Genomic DNA, 17,692 nt, shown 5'->3' with positions numbered 1-17,692 from the left:
TTGAAAATGTAAATAAATGTTAGTCAAGTGACAGGATGTGTGTGTCCCCACCACTTGCCATGGGTGAACAGCTGAAGTCTGCTTGCCACGCTGGAGTTAATGCTGGGTGACGACTGGACACCTCAGCTGATATGTTCTGGCATCCTCCAGGACTACAGCTGCACATTTACATATGCAATGACCTAGATTTGCATTCGCTATCACAACCTATCAGACTTAATTAAAATAATGGAGCTCTCATCCAGGCTGGAAGATGTTTGATCGCAGCACAAAGCAGAGAGCACGCTCGGCTCGGCCAGGCTGCAGCAGAGCTCCCTCCGGCCCAGGGCGGCGCTGCTTTCCCATGGCTATCTCAACTCCTCCTGTGCTTCCTGCACTTTGATCTAAGCAGGTAACATGCATTGTGTTACACATCCAGCACACCTGAGAAACACCGACCGCCTCAGAGCTTCGTCCCCGAATCTGGCCTTAAACACACAGCACTTCTATCATGACTTCTGACAGAGGGGTCTCACTATTTCCCCCAGGCTGAACCACTACAACTTTCTATAAAGAGCCCCAGTCAAAGAACCAACACCTCCTTGCTCAAATAAATCCTGACCTTTACTTCTGCAAATCTAAGAGGTTCCATACACAAACTGGATGTACAACTGCATAACACCATTGTCTCCAGACCTCTCTGTCAAAGCTAGATTTTCTCATTTTCAGACAAATTCAGACTCAGGGAGGTGTTCGTGTCTGTCTGAATAGTGGAGCACCACGAGCCATCGAGGCTGATGATAGAGCTCAAAAGAAAAAAAAGGAAAAGAAAAAAAAGAAAAAGCCCTGAAAAGCAAAGCCCCAGAACTGTAAAGACATTGAGAAATGTGGCTGTTTGCATGTTCCTGTTGGGGCAGCTGGAGGAAGGGGACAGGCTGGGAAGAGCACATTCTGAGACAAAGGCCGTTCTCTTTATCCACACAATGAAGTCTCATTTCTCTAGAACTCCATTAAAAAAAAAAAAAGCCAAAGATTAGAGTCAATTAATTCCTCATTCAAATAAAGAGGCTATTCATTTTTCAGAAAAAATGCAGAGATCACTCCTAGAACAAGCTATTCTGGACTACATCTCCAGCATACATGCTCTCTTTTACATGTAGTCAATGATGTAAAAGCAAGAATTTTGAAGCCCCCCGAAGTTATGGGGCAACAGCCCTCTGCAAACACTTCAGGGTGACGTCTGCCTCAACTTTCAGCCTCCAAGCTTTTTTCTGCAAAGCAGCATCAGTAAGGCTTGGTAATAGAAAAAACAAAACAATGCAATAAAGACTTCAGCCATTTTATCTTGCACACCCCCAAAAAGACACACCAAAGTGGCAAGAAATTAATGAAAGGCAAATGGGAGTCTCTGCCTACCAGATTATGAAGACACACAGGCAACTGCAGAGAATAGCATCAAAAGAAAGAAACAATCCTTACTCTCAACATGCTTTTCTTTGATAGGATGCAGCTTCTACTCCTGCTTTCAGATTCTAGGGCTGCCTGTTGCAGTGACACCAGCCAACCTCCTGGGCTGTTTTCCCTGGTGAGAGGCTTTGCTTCCCTTCCAAGAGAAGTACCGATACGCAGCGATGCTCGGTGACTTACCTGGCTCTCCTCACTCAAAGACATAGAGAACAGAGCAGAGCTGCAGCCCCTGGGCTCTTGTGAACATGAGACCAATAAATTTACCTCTCTGTTATTATTTGAACACTGGGGGAAATCAGAGCAGTCCTGAGAGCCTTCCCAGCAGCCCTCCCTGCAGCCACCAGCAGCAAAGCACAGCAAGAGGTGAGATGGAACCAAGACAAAGTCAGCAGAATGTCAGCATGCTGCAGAGCAGCACCTGTGGGACTGCTGCTCCTGGAGGGGTGGAAGAGAACACCAGCCCAGAAGTACATGGGAACGGCCACCGCCCCGTGCTTGAGTAAATGCCACGCATTAACACCAATTAATGACACGTTCAGTTGTTGTGCTGCATTCTGACTGCCGTGTGGAAAACTGCTCAGCAGTCTGCACAGGTGCTACGAGGCTGCACCAGCCTTACATTATTTTTAATCAAGCTAAAAAATTGTTAAGGACTGGTTAATCAACAGTTAAAAGTCAGACACTACTGCCTTTCGATACTAATAAAAGCTTCTTTCCTGTAGAGACATGCAATGAAATACTCTTTAGAAGAGTAAAAAACATACTCGCCCAATTAATTTTCTGAAATCTCATTAAAAAATTTAGCCTGACGAAGTCATATAGTTCTGACCTGAATTTTAATTATCTTTACGCTGGATATAAGTTTTTTTTCTGATATTTGCAATGCATCATTAATTTTAAAGCAACTGTTTCCTTGCTTCTAAAGCGCATACTTCATCTGAATGACATTTACCGTAAACTAATTTCACCTTTAAAAGACATCTGTGATAGGAGATGGAGAAGCTTTAGCCCCTACAGCTGAACACACATACATTATAGGCAATGATTTACTATCAGCATCAGCATTTCAGAGCCTCTTTACGATGCCCCAAATTGTACCCCCAGATCCACTCAGCAACGCTTACCTGAAAAGAATTTCGTACACTTTGAGGTTGAAATTCCAGTGTGAATTTATGAGAACACTTTAGAGCAGATTGATTGAAAAAAAGAACTTCTGAGCTCACAAGAGATGAGGAAACTTCTAAAATATGGATTATCCTTCAAGCAGGCAGTCAAGTAATTACTGAAGAATACATCAGATTTTGCATTCCGTGGCTTCAAAACCAGACTGCACTACAGCATGAGGTATCCTTCACCTGAAACGTTACCTACAAGTTAAAGTTTGCTGACGAACTTGGCTTGAATTTCAAACTTTCACCATCTCTGTCGACAGCTATTTGTAGTAGTTCTTGACAAGGAAAGAGAGAAATTCATACTAACGTGGAAATAAGCAAAGCAATTTGGAAAAACCAAAGAGCCTCTGCTGCTGGATGGCACACGACAGGCCATCTTATGCCGTCAGCAGAGGGGCCTGCCCTGTGAGCATGACAACGTGTGTTCGTTTCTAAACCATGCTTACTGCTTCTTTTAAAACAAACAAACAAAAACATCTAAGCATGTCTCCCTAAAGTTCTAATCCTTCTCCAGACAGACAATTTACTGCAAGAGTCCCACCACCACAGCCTGGCTGCTCAGAGCCTTGAGGGGAGGTTTCACCGCATGGAGACCACGCAGCAAAATGAGCCCACTCAGCATCAGCACAACAGCAGCACGCAGATTACTAGCTACTAATTACATTTAACTATGTCATTACAAATTCTAACATGTGCTCCAAGATGCCATGAACGTATCTGCTACACAGGAACACTTCCTAATCTTGTTCATGAAATAATTACAGGGGCTCTATCCTGCCAAATGAGGCAGTAATTAACCCTAATTGCTCAAAATGCAACTGGCTAATTCTAGGAGATTAATCAAGGGGATTCAATTATTATTAAGTGACTTAATATGACAAATTGCTGCATTAGGAGAGGGGGGCTTTGCTCCATACGATGTATTTTCCAAGCAGTGCTGCGTAAGATGCATTCACTGCCATGCTGTACGTGCAGGCAACTCATTGTCATTGCACAGACACATTGCTGGGCACACACACAGCTTTCTGAACAACCCTTCCTTGCCCCAGGAGCCACCAGCACTGCTGGCTGCACAGGCAGAGCACCCAAGCAGCACCCACGTGCCCTCCTCAGCACGGCTCCACGCCACAGCTCCAATGCTCTGCTATCAGCTTCTGCTTTCTAACTACTCTGCTCTAAAAAATAGCTTTGTGGTCTAAAAAAATGCAGAAAATACAGACCTCGTGATCCCATGAAAAGCCTCACTGCTGGATACAGGTTGGGGCTCTCTGCCCCAGTGCTGCAGGAAGGGAGGGGAGAGCAGGGGAACCACTGCCAGGCAGGGTGGGAACAGAATCCACCCAACACATTGGGGTAGAATCCTTCCAAAAACTCAATACAGAGACACAGAGCCTACAGCTTCACACAGAATGAACTCTGTCTGGTATTTTGTAACTACTTCTTCAGCATTTATTATGAAAGTATGCAAGGAAATAAAATATTATTTGTTTACATTCAAACACGCTTTTCTTTGTCCTTTTCTTTAAAGAATCAGAGAGAAAGCCAACGCAATACATGTATTTACAGGCTGTTTTAAAAATACTTGCTGTAAGCAAAATTTAAAGTGTTTCCTTTTTCTCTTATCATCATCAAAAATCGGATTCAGGAAACTGGCTGGCTGGCAGCATTTCAAACTGGATATGCCTGGCCTATAAACAGAGAAGGGGAAAAGAGCCACAGCACTCAGAACCACAGAGGTCCTGAGCAGAGAAGGGCACAAAGGGCAGAGAAGGGAAGGCGAGGGCTGGCTGTGCTCACCTGCGGGTCGTGCTGGAAGTCCTGGCCTGGCAGCTTGCAGAGCGCGCTGGTCTGGTCCCCCAGGTGCTGCGGGTGCTCGTGCTGCCCCTCCATGCCCACATGCCAAGCGCTGCTGGACCTGCGGGCTGCGAGCAGAGAGAGCCATCAGCACACCAGGAATGTGCACTGGGACACCGTCCATCCCCTGCCTCCCTCCTCTAATGCGTGTAGTTCCCCAAACCAGAGCAAAGCAGAGCCAACTGCCCCTGAGCAGCAGCTGCCAGGAGAGGACGAACCCGAGCGCAAGCACGTCTGCATGCAAGCAGACAGGAGGGAGCACAGCACCAGGGCAAACTGTGCCAGTGCTCCTGAGGGCGCAGGGTAAGAACAGCTTCATCACAAACACTATGGGTGTAACTTCATAATAAGAAATACAGCAGTTTATTCACTCTCTGGTACACCACAAAAGACTTAAATAAGAAATCTAACAGCAGTGAGTGTCACTTCTGCGGACACCTTTGCTAGGCATCAGGAACTCACAGTGGATGCAGTGTGCCAGCTTCCAGCTGGTTCTGGAGCACCAGAGCAGTCCTTGCAAACCAGCAGAGCAAGCTATAAGCCAGCAGAACATTCCCTGTGCTGAAGCACAGTGGTACCCAGCCCCGGAAAATTTCCAAACAGACATACATTGCTTACTTCTAAGGCATTCAAAGCTCTTTGAAAATCTGAGGCATGCGCAATCAGTGAGGTATGCATAGGGCAAGGAGAAGGCAAGCTCTCCCTTACATCACGTTTGTTAAGTGCTGTTTTAGGATCTGTATCTTCTAGTGTCCTGCAATACTTTGTATCTTACATTCAACATGAATTTCTGTGTGTTCTTCCAGAGATGGTAATACGTTCAAACACAGAATACTCAAAACTTCCCTTACGATTCTCATGCACTTGGTAAGCCAGGAATCACAGTTACTATCTATTTTGTTATAGACTCAACAGAGAGATATGGGAGATGACACACCTCAAATCATTTGGAAGAGCAAAACAATGCCCAAGAGCTACTCAGAGCCAGACAGTGCTCGAGCACAAGTGCACGCTCCATAAACCCACATCTGAAAGCGTGAGAAGGCCACTGCTGAGGACATGGGAACTGGAGCCTCTGCTCTGCATTACAGCCACATTACCCAGCAAAAGGCCACAGCAGGGAGAAAAGAATCCCCCAAAACTATCAGGCGAAGATCTTAAAGTAAGCTCATCAACAGTGAGGAGGCATCTCGGCAAAAAAACCGTTTCACCAACTTCACTCTGACATCACCCTTCATACCTGATGGAGACCAATCCAGCAGCCTCTCCATTTTAAGCACAAAGATCTCATTTGTGGAGTTCAGAGTCACGACACAAATTGAAACGTAACCTCATTCATGCTGCACACAGCACAGCAGAGAGCTGTGAAATCCAGCACCTCACACAAACCCCCCGGCATCGCATCCTGCACCTCCATCAGAGCAAGTTATTCCTCAGCAAGACAACACCGTGTGTATTTTGAGCTGTATCATAAAAGAGAGCAGAAGCCTGCAGGTAACAGGAACAGACAAGCGCTTGGATGGGAGGTTCAAGAAGGATGCCACAACCAGCTCCAGTGCAGCTGCAGGTTTTGATGCCATGTGGCACTGTGACCTCAATGGGCAGTGCTGCTTCAGAGAACAAAGCCTTCGGTGCCACCCAACCCAAGCCCACCCCGGGACGCAGCCTGGCTGGGCTCCCTGCTATGCAGGGGCACTTTCAGTGTGCACTGTGCTGCTCCTGCAGCAGTGAGAGGAGCCGGCCTGGGAGCAACACAGCCAAGAAATGCACTCCCCACATATACAGCACATGCACAGTAACCACGCTGGTCTCCTTTCCCATCCAATAGGAAGCTCTAGATTTTCTGTGTGACTAAGGAATGCTATTCCTAGCTAAATATTCATCATCCACACACGTTCTGGGGGAGATCCATTTTAGAGCTGCATTGCTGCTGTCCCTAGCACTGACAAGGCAATGTTTAACAGCAGCTCCAGCATTTTCAGAACTTTGTTTGAAGAGTTTTGGCAAGCATTCACTCAGCAAGAGCACAACCTGATCTCATTAGTGTATTAATAGTGCACGCCTGGCATCTGAGCAATGACTAATTCTTAATTTAAAATGCAAAGGTATTTTAAATATTTGGGGGAGGGGGGTGAACGGGGAGAGAGAAAATACGATGCAGAAGAATTTCTGCAGCAAGTCAGGCTCAGCTCTTCTCACAGTTGTCACCAGTGCCTGAAGTAGCCGTGCCAGACCCGGCCAGCAGCAGCTCCTGTGAGCTGCAGCAAACAGACGCACATGGCCGCAGGGACAGCTGCTGCAGGAGCTGCCCTTGGGGAAAAGCGCTTCTCAAGGCAGTGCTCTGCAGCTCTGCTGCAAGCAGGATGGCTGCTATCAGCACAGTGAAGTCCAACTTTAGTTTTCCTTTAGTTTCAGGTATCTGATGATTTATTAGCAGCAAAGGTGAATACTTAAAAATGAAAAACGTGTCTCAATATCAATATTAAAATGTCCTATGAAACTGCTACTCTGTTACACTGCCAGAACTATCTTAATTATTTTATTATTAGTTATTTTAAGAAATGTCATTTCCTTAAAGGCAGAATGCAACATGCAGCTCTTTCTCATCTGAGGCTGTAGGCAGAGAATGCTGCAGTGCACCTGGAGCTCGGGCAGCTGCCCTTCTCATCACCCATCTCTAAAGGGATTCAGGAATTTGCAGTCTCAAAACCAAAAGGCACGTCCATGCCATGGCAGGAAGCATCGCAGCCTCACACTGACCCAACGTGGGATCTGTGTCCTGCCTCAGGATGGGACTGGAGCTCAAAGAGTGCAGGTGGACACTTCCGAATGTGAGGAACCACCAGCTGATCTGACACACATCCGGGGCGTTCCTGGGGAGCCCAAACTTTCCAGCTGCCATGGGAAACTCCAGACAGTGTCACTGCGAGGGCTGAGCCAAGGAAAGGCAGTCAGCATCTCATGGCAGCACAAATTCATCAGCTGGAGAGTCTGGGTTTGATCACTGTTTGTTTAAGGCGCTGCAGCTGGAAGCAAAGGAAGCAGTAAGAACCAAATATCAGCTCTGAAAAGAGATACACACAGCTCACATGACAGCAGCCCGCTGACACCTACGGGACAGCGTGTCCTCCCGAGCAGCAGCCCGGCTATTCTGGGCAGCTGGCAGCATGTGGAGGTGGCTGGGATCCTCGCGAGGTCGGCAGCGCAGGGCCCTTTGTGACGTCCAAAGACGTGCATGCAGCGCACGGCACAATCCTTTTGGAGAGCCATGTCACACAACCTGTGCATTCAGTTATCCCGTGGATTCCAACAATTAGCACGACACATTTCCTTGCAACTCATACAAGTACTTGAAGGAGGCACAGCATACCAAAAGCCATGGAGCTGGATGACTTCCCCAAGGAAAGCACAAGGCCCAGGGAGTGCACAGGTCCCAGCTGTGAGCAGTTACCTGCAGCCAGGAGACAGCGTGCAACAACACTGCAACCCAGGCTGCTATCGGCTGGTGATGAGGTGTCCCTGTTATTTTTTGAAAGGTTGGAAGGAGGTTAAAAAAGGAACAGCGAGATTTTAGCAGCCTCTTCTCTTGAGGAAAATAGTTGTTTATACCTCGGCTCTGGGTTTCATGTGATCTAGTTTATTTCTTCAATGACAAGATCCTTTCCAGAAGCGGGAATGCTTCCTTTTTTGCCAACACAACAGTACCAAAACCAGAGGGAACTCTTGTCAACACAAAACACACCAGAATTCCCCGCTGCTGAAATACTGGCACTAGCTGTGCAACGCATTGTGACCACAAAGGGGCAGGTCCTACACTGCTGAATGTGCGCCCTGTGTCAATATTTGCAGAGATGTCAATGGTGGGGACAGTCTGTCTGCACCTGAAGCACTGGGAACAAACAGCTTCTGACAACAACGGAAGGAAGAGAAAGGCTCCCAGCTGGACCAGAACCCAACCTGCAACAAATTCATCTTCGAGAAAATGTACCTGAGCTGAGAGCTGCTTTGCTTCTCCCAACAGAGCTGCACCCTTCTTGGGATGTCCCGGGGCTGTGTGCACCTCCGACCTGCTGCAACGCCCACCAGTATCATGACAGATGTACACAGCTACGTACATATGTACGTGCTTTTCCACTCAGCTGCTTCCCCACACCTCCCTCTCCCAGTCCCCACACAGCTCTATTTGGATACCCAGTGTAAAGCACAATCAGACACATGTCCTCGCATCATCCCAGCCACCCGTGGGCATTAAACCACAGCCCAGAGGCTGCTGCCCCAACCCCCGCAGGGGCAGGAAGGCAGGGCCCACGCTGCAGGGCAGGCCTGGCTGTGGGTTCCGGGTCCCTGGGGGCAGAGCTGCAGGGTTTGCTGTCCCACCAGCACAGCCGCACCAGCAGCGCTTCCTCCTCTCCACTGCCCAATAACATTCTTTCTCTTGCCTGCTCGTAAAATAAATCTGTCAGGATGCTGTATGAGATTACCTATATATTTAAATGATGATCTTGGCTCATGATTACATTATCGCTGCAGTTCAGGGTACGTGCTGTACTGAAGGCAGCCCAGTCCTGAGAGAGTATTATTTCCGAGTGACTTTTATTGTCCATTATCTTACACCATTTCTGTCACGGCTGTGATGTCTGGTAGGAATAGTTCACAACAGAAATATCTCAGTCGTTAGTATTCTCATTGCAATTTAGGCAGATCAACCTTTAAATCTCATCCATCATACTGAAGAGCTTTGGCAAAGCAAGCGCAGCCATGCACGCCGTGCAGAACCTCATTACAGGCTGGGTTCAGCCGCCTGCCCCATCCCTTCTGCAGCGCCAGGTGACGCAGCCCTGCAAAGCCCCGCTTCGCACTCTCCCTTTTGCCTGGTGGGAGGGCACGACCCGCTCCTCGCAGCAGACTGCTTCTGTCTGGCGTGTGACAAACTCACTTGAACCCAACAATTAAACTTCTGACAGCGTTTCCAAAAGCAGGGAGTATTTACTGTAAATGCTTGACAATTTTTTTCCTCTCCGGCTCATCTCTCTCAGTCACCTTATGATGACTGGAAATTACCATAAGCAAATAGCAGTCTAACATCCAAAAACCCCTCGTGCTAACGTGAAATACACACCTGCCAACACTGGAAAAAAGCCCCTGTAAATACAAGCATTGAAGGAAAAAACACAAGGAATACCACTGAAATGCATGGGGCAGTGAAGCAGTACTGCATGGGGAGGACTTGGGAAGGAGCGCCCCACGGACGGCTGCTGTCCTACCGCCTGTCCAGGCTGCACTGAGAGGATTGAGGCACAAATGCTGCACAAATGCGGATGTGCCATCAGCCAGGAGAGTCAGAATCTTAGGCTCTGCATGAAGAGGAAACTGTATCTACATACACAGCAGCAAATGTAACAGAGCATGAATACAGCACACCTGCAGAGCCTGGGAAAGCATAAAACACATGGAAGCGTGAACAAACTCTTAAAAACAATATTAATATCACCCAGTTATGCAACTTTAGATTAGGTTTAGTAATGCCATCCATGACCAAAGGGCTAATATCCTATCTAATAAAATGCTATTCACTCGGAATGAAGTAAGCTCTGAAGGACGAACCACAGCAGGCAGAAATTGGCTTTCTCCATCTGTGGAACCAGGGAAGCTTCAAATGGCAGAGCCTGGCTCTGGTGCTGTGAGTAACTAAGCATCAGCCACCAGACACAACTATTAGTTGTGCTTCAAACTAAAACTGTCAATAGTTTTAAGTCCTAAGGACACTGTGCTGCATTTTTTTTTAATCAAAGTTCATGTGAATGACATTTAACAGATGATGTTTTTGAAGCCTTTCAGAAGGTTATCTTCATCCAACTCACATGGATGCAAGTTACAAACGTTCCAACTGTGGAAACGACCTCCAAGAATGAAATGTTGAGATCCTAGTTTGCACAGCCTTAGCAGGCAGTAACAGGGTGCTTGCCTCCTGAACGCCCTAAACCCACCAAGAATGCTGCAGCAAAATGGCTGAGAAGCCCTACAGCTTCATGTCAACAACTGATATTCGTTAAATAAATGCTGTGACAGACACTGTAATTCACTGCTCCATACCCAGAAGCAAAATGACATTAAGTCAACAAACTTTAAGCTACCCGAAACTTATTCCCATTTGTGGCAACATCATCTTTTCAAGTACTCTCCAGTCTAGTTCAGGGACAAATCTGTAGTGCAACTTGGAAGTATTCTCCAAGCATTCTCTGCATCAGCATTCCCCTCCTTCCATCTATACATACACCTAAAGAGGGTACTTGAGCTGACAGGTCTGACAGAAGGGTTTTCGTGCCCTTACCTTCATCAGCTCCCACCACCAAGCAGGCAGGCAGCTACCAGCTTGCTTCCAGTTTTGGTTCAGCATCTCCCACATATCCATCCTGCCTCCCTTCACGCAGCTCCTCAATGCAGCAGCACCCTCCAGCTTAAAAGGCTCTGATGTGCCTGAGCTCTGTGTGCTGTCCCCCGCGGCTCCAAACACACTGAACAATTTCATTTCTCCCTTCTATTTGATCCTTGCTGCTGTTTCACTGTTTTCCTGCAAATCCCCTTCTTGTGGCACACAACAGGTTTAATGTGAGATTTTTGCTGTTAGTGCTATTTTTTTTGGTTGTGTGGTGTTTTTCTTTAAACACTCTGTGAAATCACCTCCTTAGAACTCAGCCCCAAATCAGAAGATAAAATTGTTTTTAGAAGTCTTCTGAACACATTTTAAACACTACTTAGCTCCATCCATTCATTACAAGGGACGGTTTCACAGGGCTCCCATGAAACCCATGCCAGAGGTACTCAGTGATGTATGGCTATGAATAAGGAGCCACGGTGACAATGAGACAAATGCTCTTCTCCACCAGTCCTACTGCTTCCTTCCCTGCACAGAACTTCCTACTGTGCCGCCACCTGCACATCTCTGTGTACACTATTCCTACTGTAGGCAGATATAATCAATACATACTCACATACAAAATTGAGTATGGACAGCATTCAGCTGCATTTGAAGCGAAAAACAGTTATTCTGAAGACAAGTAATAGAGCAAATACTGACCAGCAAGAGTGGGCTGTGTTTTTTCCAGCCAGCACTCACATATGCATAAAATTCAGACAAGAAGCCAAGGCTCCTTAATTCCTACTCTTCTACGTGCAATTCTGAGCCTCTGAAAGCACTGGGTTGCCCAAGGAGGCTGTGGATGCCCCATCCCTGGAGATGTTCAAGGCCAGGCTGGATGCGGCTCTGGGCAGCCTGGTTGGTTGGCGACCTGCACACAGCAGGGGGTTGAAACCAGATGATCTTGCAGGTCATTTTCAACCCAGGCCATTCTGTGATTCTGATTCATTTTCACAGTCTTTAAAACAGCAGAGACAGACCTCGCAGGCCACTACTAGCATTAACGAAACATGCTGAAAACAAACACATACTCAAACTACCTGGAATTTTACTGTGTTGCTTACTAAGCATGCAGCAACATGCTTATCTTCTAACTTGTAATGCAATAGAACTTTCAAGCCTGAAGCCAAATTATTTAAGAACATTTACGCTATCCTCCTCAGAACTCATTCAATTCCGAAGAAGGAAAGATTAGATGTGCCAGACACTGCCACATCTCTCCTCCTGCCTGCAGTAACCTCATGCGTGGCCATGAGGGGTGCTCTGCACCACAGCCCTTGCAGCCAGCACACCTGGCTCTCATGCAGGGAAAAGGAACCCAGGGGACGTTTTTTATATATGCACATCCAACTTCAAAACGTCAGGACAACAGCTTGAAGTATTTACATTTCTCCTAATCAAAAGTCACAGGAAATGATGCTGAGTACCACGCAGCACAGCCGATCTGTGATACCATTCAAATCCAAAGGCAACTTCAAAGCCACCTCGTAAAGCCTGCGTGAAGCAGACACACAGCCAGATGCTGCAGGAGCTTCCCAGCATCCGGACCTTGCAGGAGCAGCCAAACGGAAGCAGAAACTCTTCCCATAGTAAACAGGTTTAACATTTCTCTACTTGCAAAAACAGCCACATTAGAAACAGGTTTGGATCCTTTGTCCACTAAATATGATAAGGACAACTGTATTAGCATCTCTATTAGTAAAACACTGTCTTTCCCTACACATTCCTGAGGATCTGGAACTGACAGCACCTGCTCTATGTCTAACGCTGCTCTTGGCTTCATCTCCCCAGGCACGTCCACCGCCTCTCCTGCAGACACAGCTCCCGGATCAGCGCTGCACATCGCGGCTGTGGGGCAGAACAAGAAGATCTGTTCTTCAGGAAGTCTGCACAGCTACTTTGATTCCTTATTTTGCTGACAGACAGGGTTAATTAAGTTCTTGCAGAGAACTCTCCCTTTCCTGGGCTAAATGCCCAAATTCTTTCAGGATTCACAAGACTGTCTATTTAAATTGGGTCCAATTTTTCTTGCTGCAGAGGCCTGCACAGAATGTTCTGATGAGAAGCTGGGAATCAACCTTTTGAGAAAATCATAACTGAACGCACAAGCTCTGTGCAACACAGAAACCATTCAGTGCCACCTTCCGCTCTGTGCATAATGACTGTGCTATGTTAATAAGCACCAACGCTGGAGCATGAGCCCAGCAATGCCAGTGGATCGCTTAAACCAAGTAAGTGCAGGTAAACTCAGACCCATCCTCCATGTGCTTCCATCACACACTGCCACGATCCCCTCCTTTCCCCACCTCACACCTGCAGCTGTTTCTCACAAGCAGTGGATGGGGACCAGGAGGGGCCGGGGCTTTTCCCAATGCCAGGAAGCCTTCTGTCCAGAGCCGTGAAAAACAGAGCTGCTGCACAGGCACAACCCTCTGTACTTCCCAGAGCACAAGTACCAGCCTGTGTAAGGCATTCGCACAAGAAGTTCCATTGTGCAGTCATACTTTCAGGTATTCCTATAACACATCCAAAGCCTTTATTACATCTCCTATACAAATTAAAACCACTCTAAGGAATTTTAAGTGCACACAGACACGCCGAGGGCCTCCAACAAGGCCATGGCTCCCAGCAGCAGTCCTAGCTGCATCCAGAGACTGAAGCTGCTGCCCACAGACAACAGCTCCCAGCTGCCTGCAGCTCAGAACTGCTGTTCACGGCTCATAGACAGAGTGACAGCAACACTACTGCTCTGTCTTAAACCCAGCTTCGTTTTGTTGTAGAACCAAACAGAAAACAACATATTACATACACAGTTTTCAAACCACAAAGTTAGGTCAGACACATTACACAAGAGCCAGAATTTCAGTGTGCAGCCTGAGCAATAATTCCAGCTAGCTTTAGACATGGCAGATCAGAAAAGCTGGTGTTCTCACTGCTCCTAAACCTTAATGGGGTTTCTAATTAACTTGATTAGCCCACTCAGCTCACTCATGAAGCACAGCCTCGCGAACAAGTGATTTTTCAGTCCTGCAACACAGCGCTTGCAAGAGGACTTCATAAATCAATGGAGCTGAATTGAGGTTAAACAAATGCATCTGCAGCCAGCACAGAGCTCACGTAGGAGAGATGACACACCTGACACTTCAGGAAGAGGAAGTATTCTGAGAGGGTTTTTTTTTTTTTTTTTTTTTTTTTTTCAGAGGGTGTCGGAAGTCAGAGCCACAGGTGAGCAGACATAAACGGCCTCAGATCAAACAGGACACAGAGCGAATGTGAAGTCCCAGCACTGGGAACACAGCGGAGAGGAGGCAGAGCTGTACCACTCTTTGGAGGTCAACCAACCTCTGCGGCACAGGAGGCAACAAGGAGCCTTCTCTGCCACGGCTCGCAGTGACTCACTCCTTCAAGAGTTTGCAGTCTAGCCCAAATGCTGCTGGCAAAGTGAAGCTGCCCTATGAGGAAGAGAGCGGCCATGTGCGCTCAGCAGAGCGCTCAGCCACAGGCCTGAGAGCAGCAGCAGTCCGCTCTGCAGAACAGTGCGAAGGGAAAGCCATGGGCAAAGGCAACTGAGTCTGGAATGCCATGGACTGGATGCACAAACAAAAGCTACCCAGGTTGTGCCTGCTGCTGGATGACTTCAGAGTAAACAGAAATTTTAATAAGGTTCTGTGTAACAAATTGGAGACAGTCTCCAAAGGAAAAATATATTCCACATCATCTAGCTGCTATTATCAAACTCATTAGCGCTACCTGTGTCAGCAATAAAAGGAGCAAGCTGGCACTCAGCTGTCCCCAGCCTCAGATGAACAAGAGGAAAGACAACAGGCAACCGTGCCAAAGCCTGATGAGAGCAAGGATCCGTGGCTCACTTTGAACCTTGCTTCTTACAAGCACACAGGTCACTCAGACACACGTGCCAACCCAGGCCTGCCTTCCTCACATATCTTCCAGCTGCCCCACCTCCCCACAGCCCAGCCCCAGGGATGCCCCCAAGACCCCACACCCCAGCCATAAACACCTTCCTATTCTGAAAACAAACTTTGTTTCCTTTATTACCCTTTCTTTTTTAACCCATAAGCAAACAGTATTATGGGCATTACTGGAGGAAAAAGAAAGGGTTACAGAGAATGCCATTGTGATGCGCTTGCAAAACACAACCAACTCCAGAAAGAAACACCTGGCCAAATCTTTGAAAACAACACTGCTATACCCAAAGTGCTAGAGATCTTGTGGTTTACCTCTGGGAAGAAAGAAAAGCACAACCGGAAGACAGGTTCCTGAGGGGATTCATTAGATCCTCACAGAGCCATCACAGACACTGAAACCTGCTTCTGCAGCAGAAGATTCATCTTATACATACAGAACAGAAAAGCATGAAAGAAAACACAGCAGACTGCACGTCAGTTACAAAGGTAGCAGGAGGAGGAAACTCCATATGACACTGCTCAGCATTTCCAGCCGACCAACCCACCACCTGCCAGAAATCTGCCACCCTTCAACTTCCACGAGAGCTGGTTGCGGCACAAGCCATCGGCGATGTCCCCAGAAGGGTTTCCAAGCCACCAGCGATCTCCACCACAGCACACCCCTCTGCCCCAGCACACCACAGGGCCGGCTCCCAGCAGGACGTGCCCTGGGGACACTGCAGAGATATCGCCTCATTGTCACAGGCCACCAAAACCCTGCCGACTTGAACAGATTTCCACTTTAAAACCGACAGCTGCAGTGAGAACAGGCTGGGGTCAGCGCCCATCTCACGGGGCCAAGGCCTCCCCCAGAGAGCTGTGTGCTGCCAGGCACGGCAGTGTTTGACTTACAGTCATCAGTTACAGCAGTGCCCGACCGAAAATACCTAAGCACTGTTTGCAGCAGTTTTGGCTGAAGTAGCTGCCATGTGATTAACAGTGAGTTCTTCAGAGAGGGCTGCGGCAAGTTTTCCCCGCTCCCTCCATTAGCAATGAAGCACAAAAGCTAAAATAAGTCATCACAGCCACTTTAAAGTACAAACCAGGGAGAGTAAAAGAAATCCCAATAAACAGGTCACACTGTAAGTTATTGCATTCCACTGCACACAAAAAACCAAGAGCAAACACAGGTAAAGAACTGTACCCAGCACTGTTTACCCTTTGGACGGTGAAGTTCTTACGCCTGACATAACGTTATAAATTGAGTAATTGACCTGTAAGGAAGTAAGGAGCTCAGGAGAGTTAAAAATTACCCCATAAATACCATAAAGATTAACAGATTTGTAATACCCACCCAAGAAGCACTTACTCTAAGTAGAATGATTATGAAAACACAGCAAGAATATTTACTACATAGCACCGACTCCAGTATATACAGACTGCCACGAAAGGCAGCGCTGGTTCTTAATATAGTGACAGCTGAAAGTCACCACTTGGATTTCCCGACTGACTAAAGGGTAACACACAGCCGCACACCGCTCTGACTTACGTGGCTGCTCTGACACAGACCCGCAGCGCCGGGGGACTTTTCCAACGCTCTCCTGCTGCTGTTGTCCTAGTTGAGCATTTTTAAGATTCGCGTTTTGAGCAGCTGTTTGATAGATGATCTAATTAAATACCGACAGCACACGAGGACAAAAACAGCAGTATCGTGAAGGAAAAGGGGACTTCTGGTGCCCACATTTGCTAATATCTATTTCAGTACAAGTTCCTCCCCCTGAGGGAAAAGGAACGCTGCAATACCGACGGCTTTTTCTCCCCATCTCCTGCCTGCAATAACAGCCACACATACCAGAACCCACCACAAGGTCTCCACAATAGTACTGACACCCACAGCATTTCTACGCAGGAAACACAAGACATCCCAACGATGACAAAACCACCGCTTTTCAGGATGGCAGAGAATTGTCCACGGGGGAAGGACACAACCGAGACTACACCTGAAGTTCCTTACAGGAGTGGTGCTGAGTTTCCTGCGAAGCATCCGCCTGCAGGCCAGCACTTCCCAGCTGCTGCTGCATCACCTACAGCAATACTAACTTCCAGGCAGGCAGCAAACAGCACCAGGTTAAGGACAAAGTACTCTCCAAAGTAAGGGAGAACACGGAGCAGTGAACCAGGAACACGTGTTCCCCACTGCTGAGGCCCTCCCCACACGCACAGTGCCCACAGAGCATCTGCACGGCGCCGGCTCCTCGGTCAGTGTGGGCTCAGGACTCTATCCACCCCACAGAGCATTTCCCACTGCCCCAAACGGAGCAGTGCTGAGCCCCACACAGCCCACATGGAGCCCGTGGCTGAGGGCCACGTCAGCCACTGCAGGAGCACAGCGAGTGCTGTGGGGCTGTGGTCCACCGCCAACAGTCCAAAAATGAAAACAAACCAATGGCAAAGGAACAGTCATAAAGGGAAAAGCCATACAGCAGCAGCCACTGCTTTTGCAGGTAAGAAAACAAGAAAATAAAAGTGCAATCTCACCATCTCCTGTATCTCATCTGGGCTGTGCTGTAACGCCCACAGCGCCCCATAGCTGATACAGCACATACAGAAATACAGCAGGACGCCAGACGACCCCAACCTCTGATCCCAACACCAAGCTGCACAGCTCTGTGCACAAACCCATTTCCAGAACACTGCTGTGGGGTCCCCACTTCCCCAGCACAGCTCTCAGCAGGTGGCCATGGCTCCAGCAGACACGGAGGGGCCCTCCATGCCGGGCCTGAACCATGCTAACAGGCATCTGCTGCTCATCCTCCAGCTTCCGAACCGCTCCATTCTGTCGTGCAAACAACACAAGGACAGGACTGCCAACACCACTGTTATTCTAATAAAACACC

The 17,692-nt window shown here is 47.8% G+C and overlaps 1 protein-coding gene across 2 annotated transcripts in view; it reads right to left on the bottom strand.

The window, feature by feature from the left end:
- The window catches only part of NEK6 (NIMA related kinase 6), a 46,611-nt gene that overhangs the window by 24,550 nt on the left and 4,369 nt on the right, over nt 1-17,692 (bottom strand). Inside the window, exons 1-2 of one of the 2 annotated variants that reach the window (XM_042830898.1) lie at nt 16,810-16,891; nt 4,416-4,540 (exon numbers count right to left, since the gene is read on the bottom strand). In XM_042830898.1, the coding sequence (XP_042686832.1) occupies nt 4,416-4,540; nt 16,810-16,876 (192 nt within the window). In that variant the 5' untranslated portion in view covers nt 16,877-16,891. Of the gene's footprint in view, nt 1-4,415; nt 4,541-16,809; nt 16,892-17,692 lie in introns of those variants that run through there. The other variant, XM_042830899.1, reaches the window with a different exon arrangement.

The sequence above is a fragment of the Centrocercus urophasianus genome, unplaced genomic scaffold (genome assembly GCF_019232065.1).
Source record: "Centrocercus urophasianus isolate 14NV4802_14NV808 unplaced genomic scaffold, USGS_Curo_1.0 seq_34, whole genome shotgun sequence".
Lineage (NCBI taxonomy): Eukaryota > Metazoa > Chordata > Aves > Galliformes > Phasianidae > Centrocercus > Centrocercus urophasianus.
The sequence above is the reverse complement of the archived record's forward strand: the minus strand, read 5'-3'. Positions and strand labels throughout refer to the sequence as shown.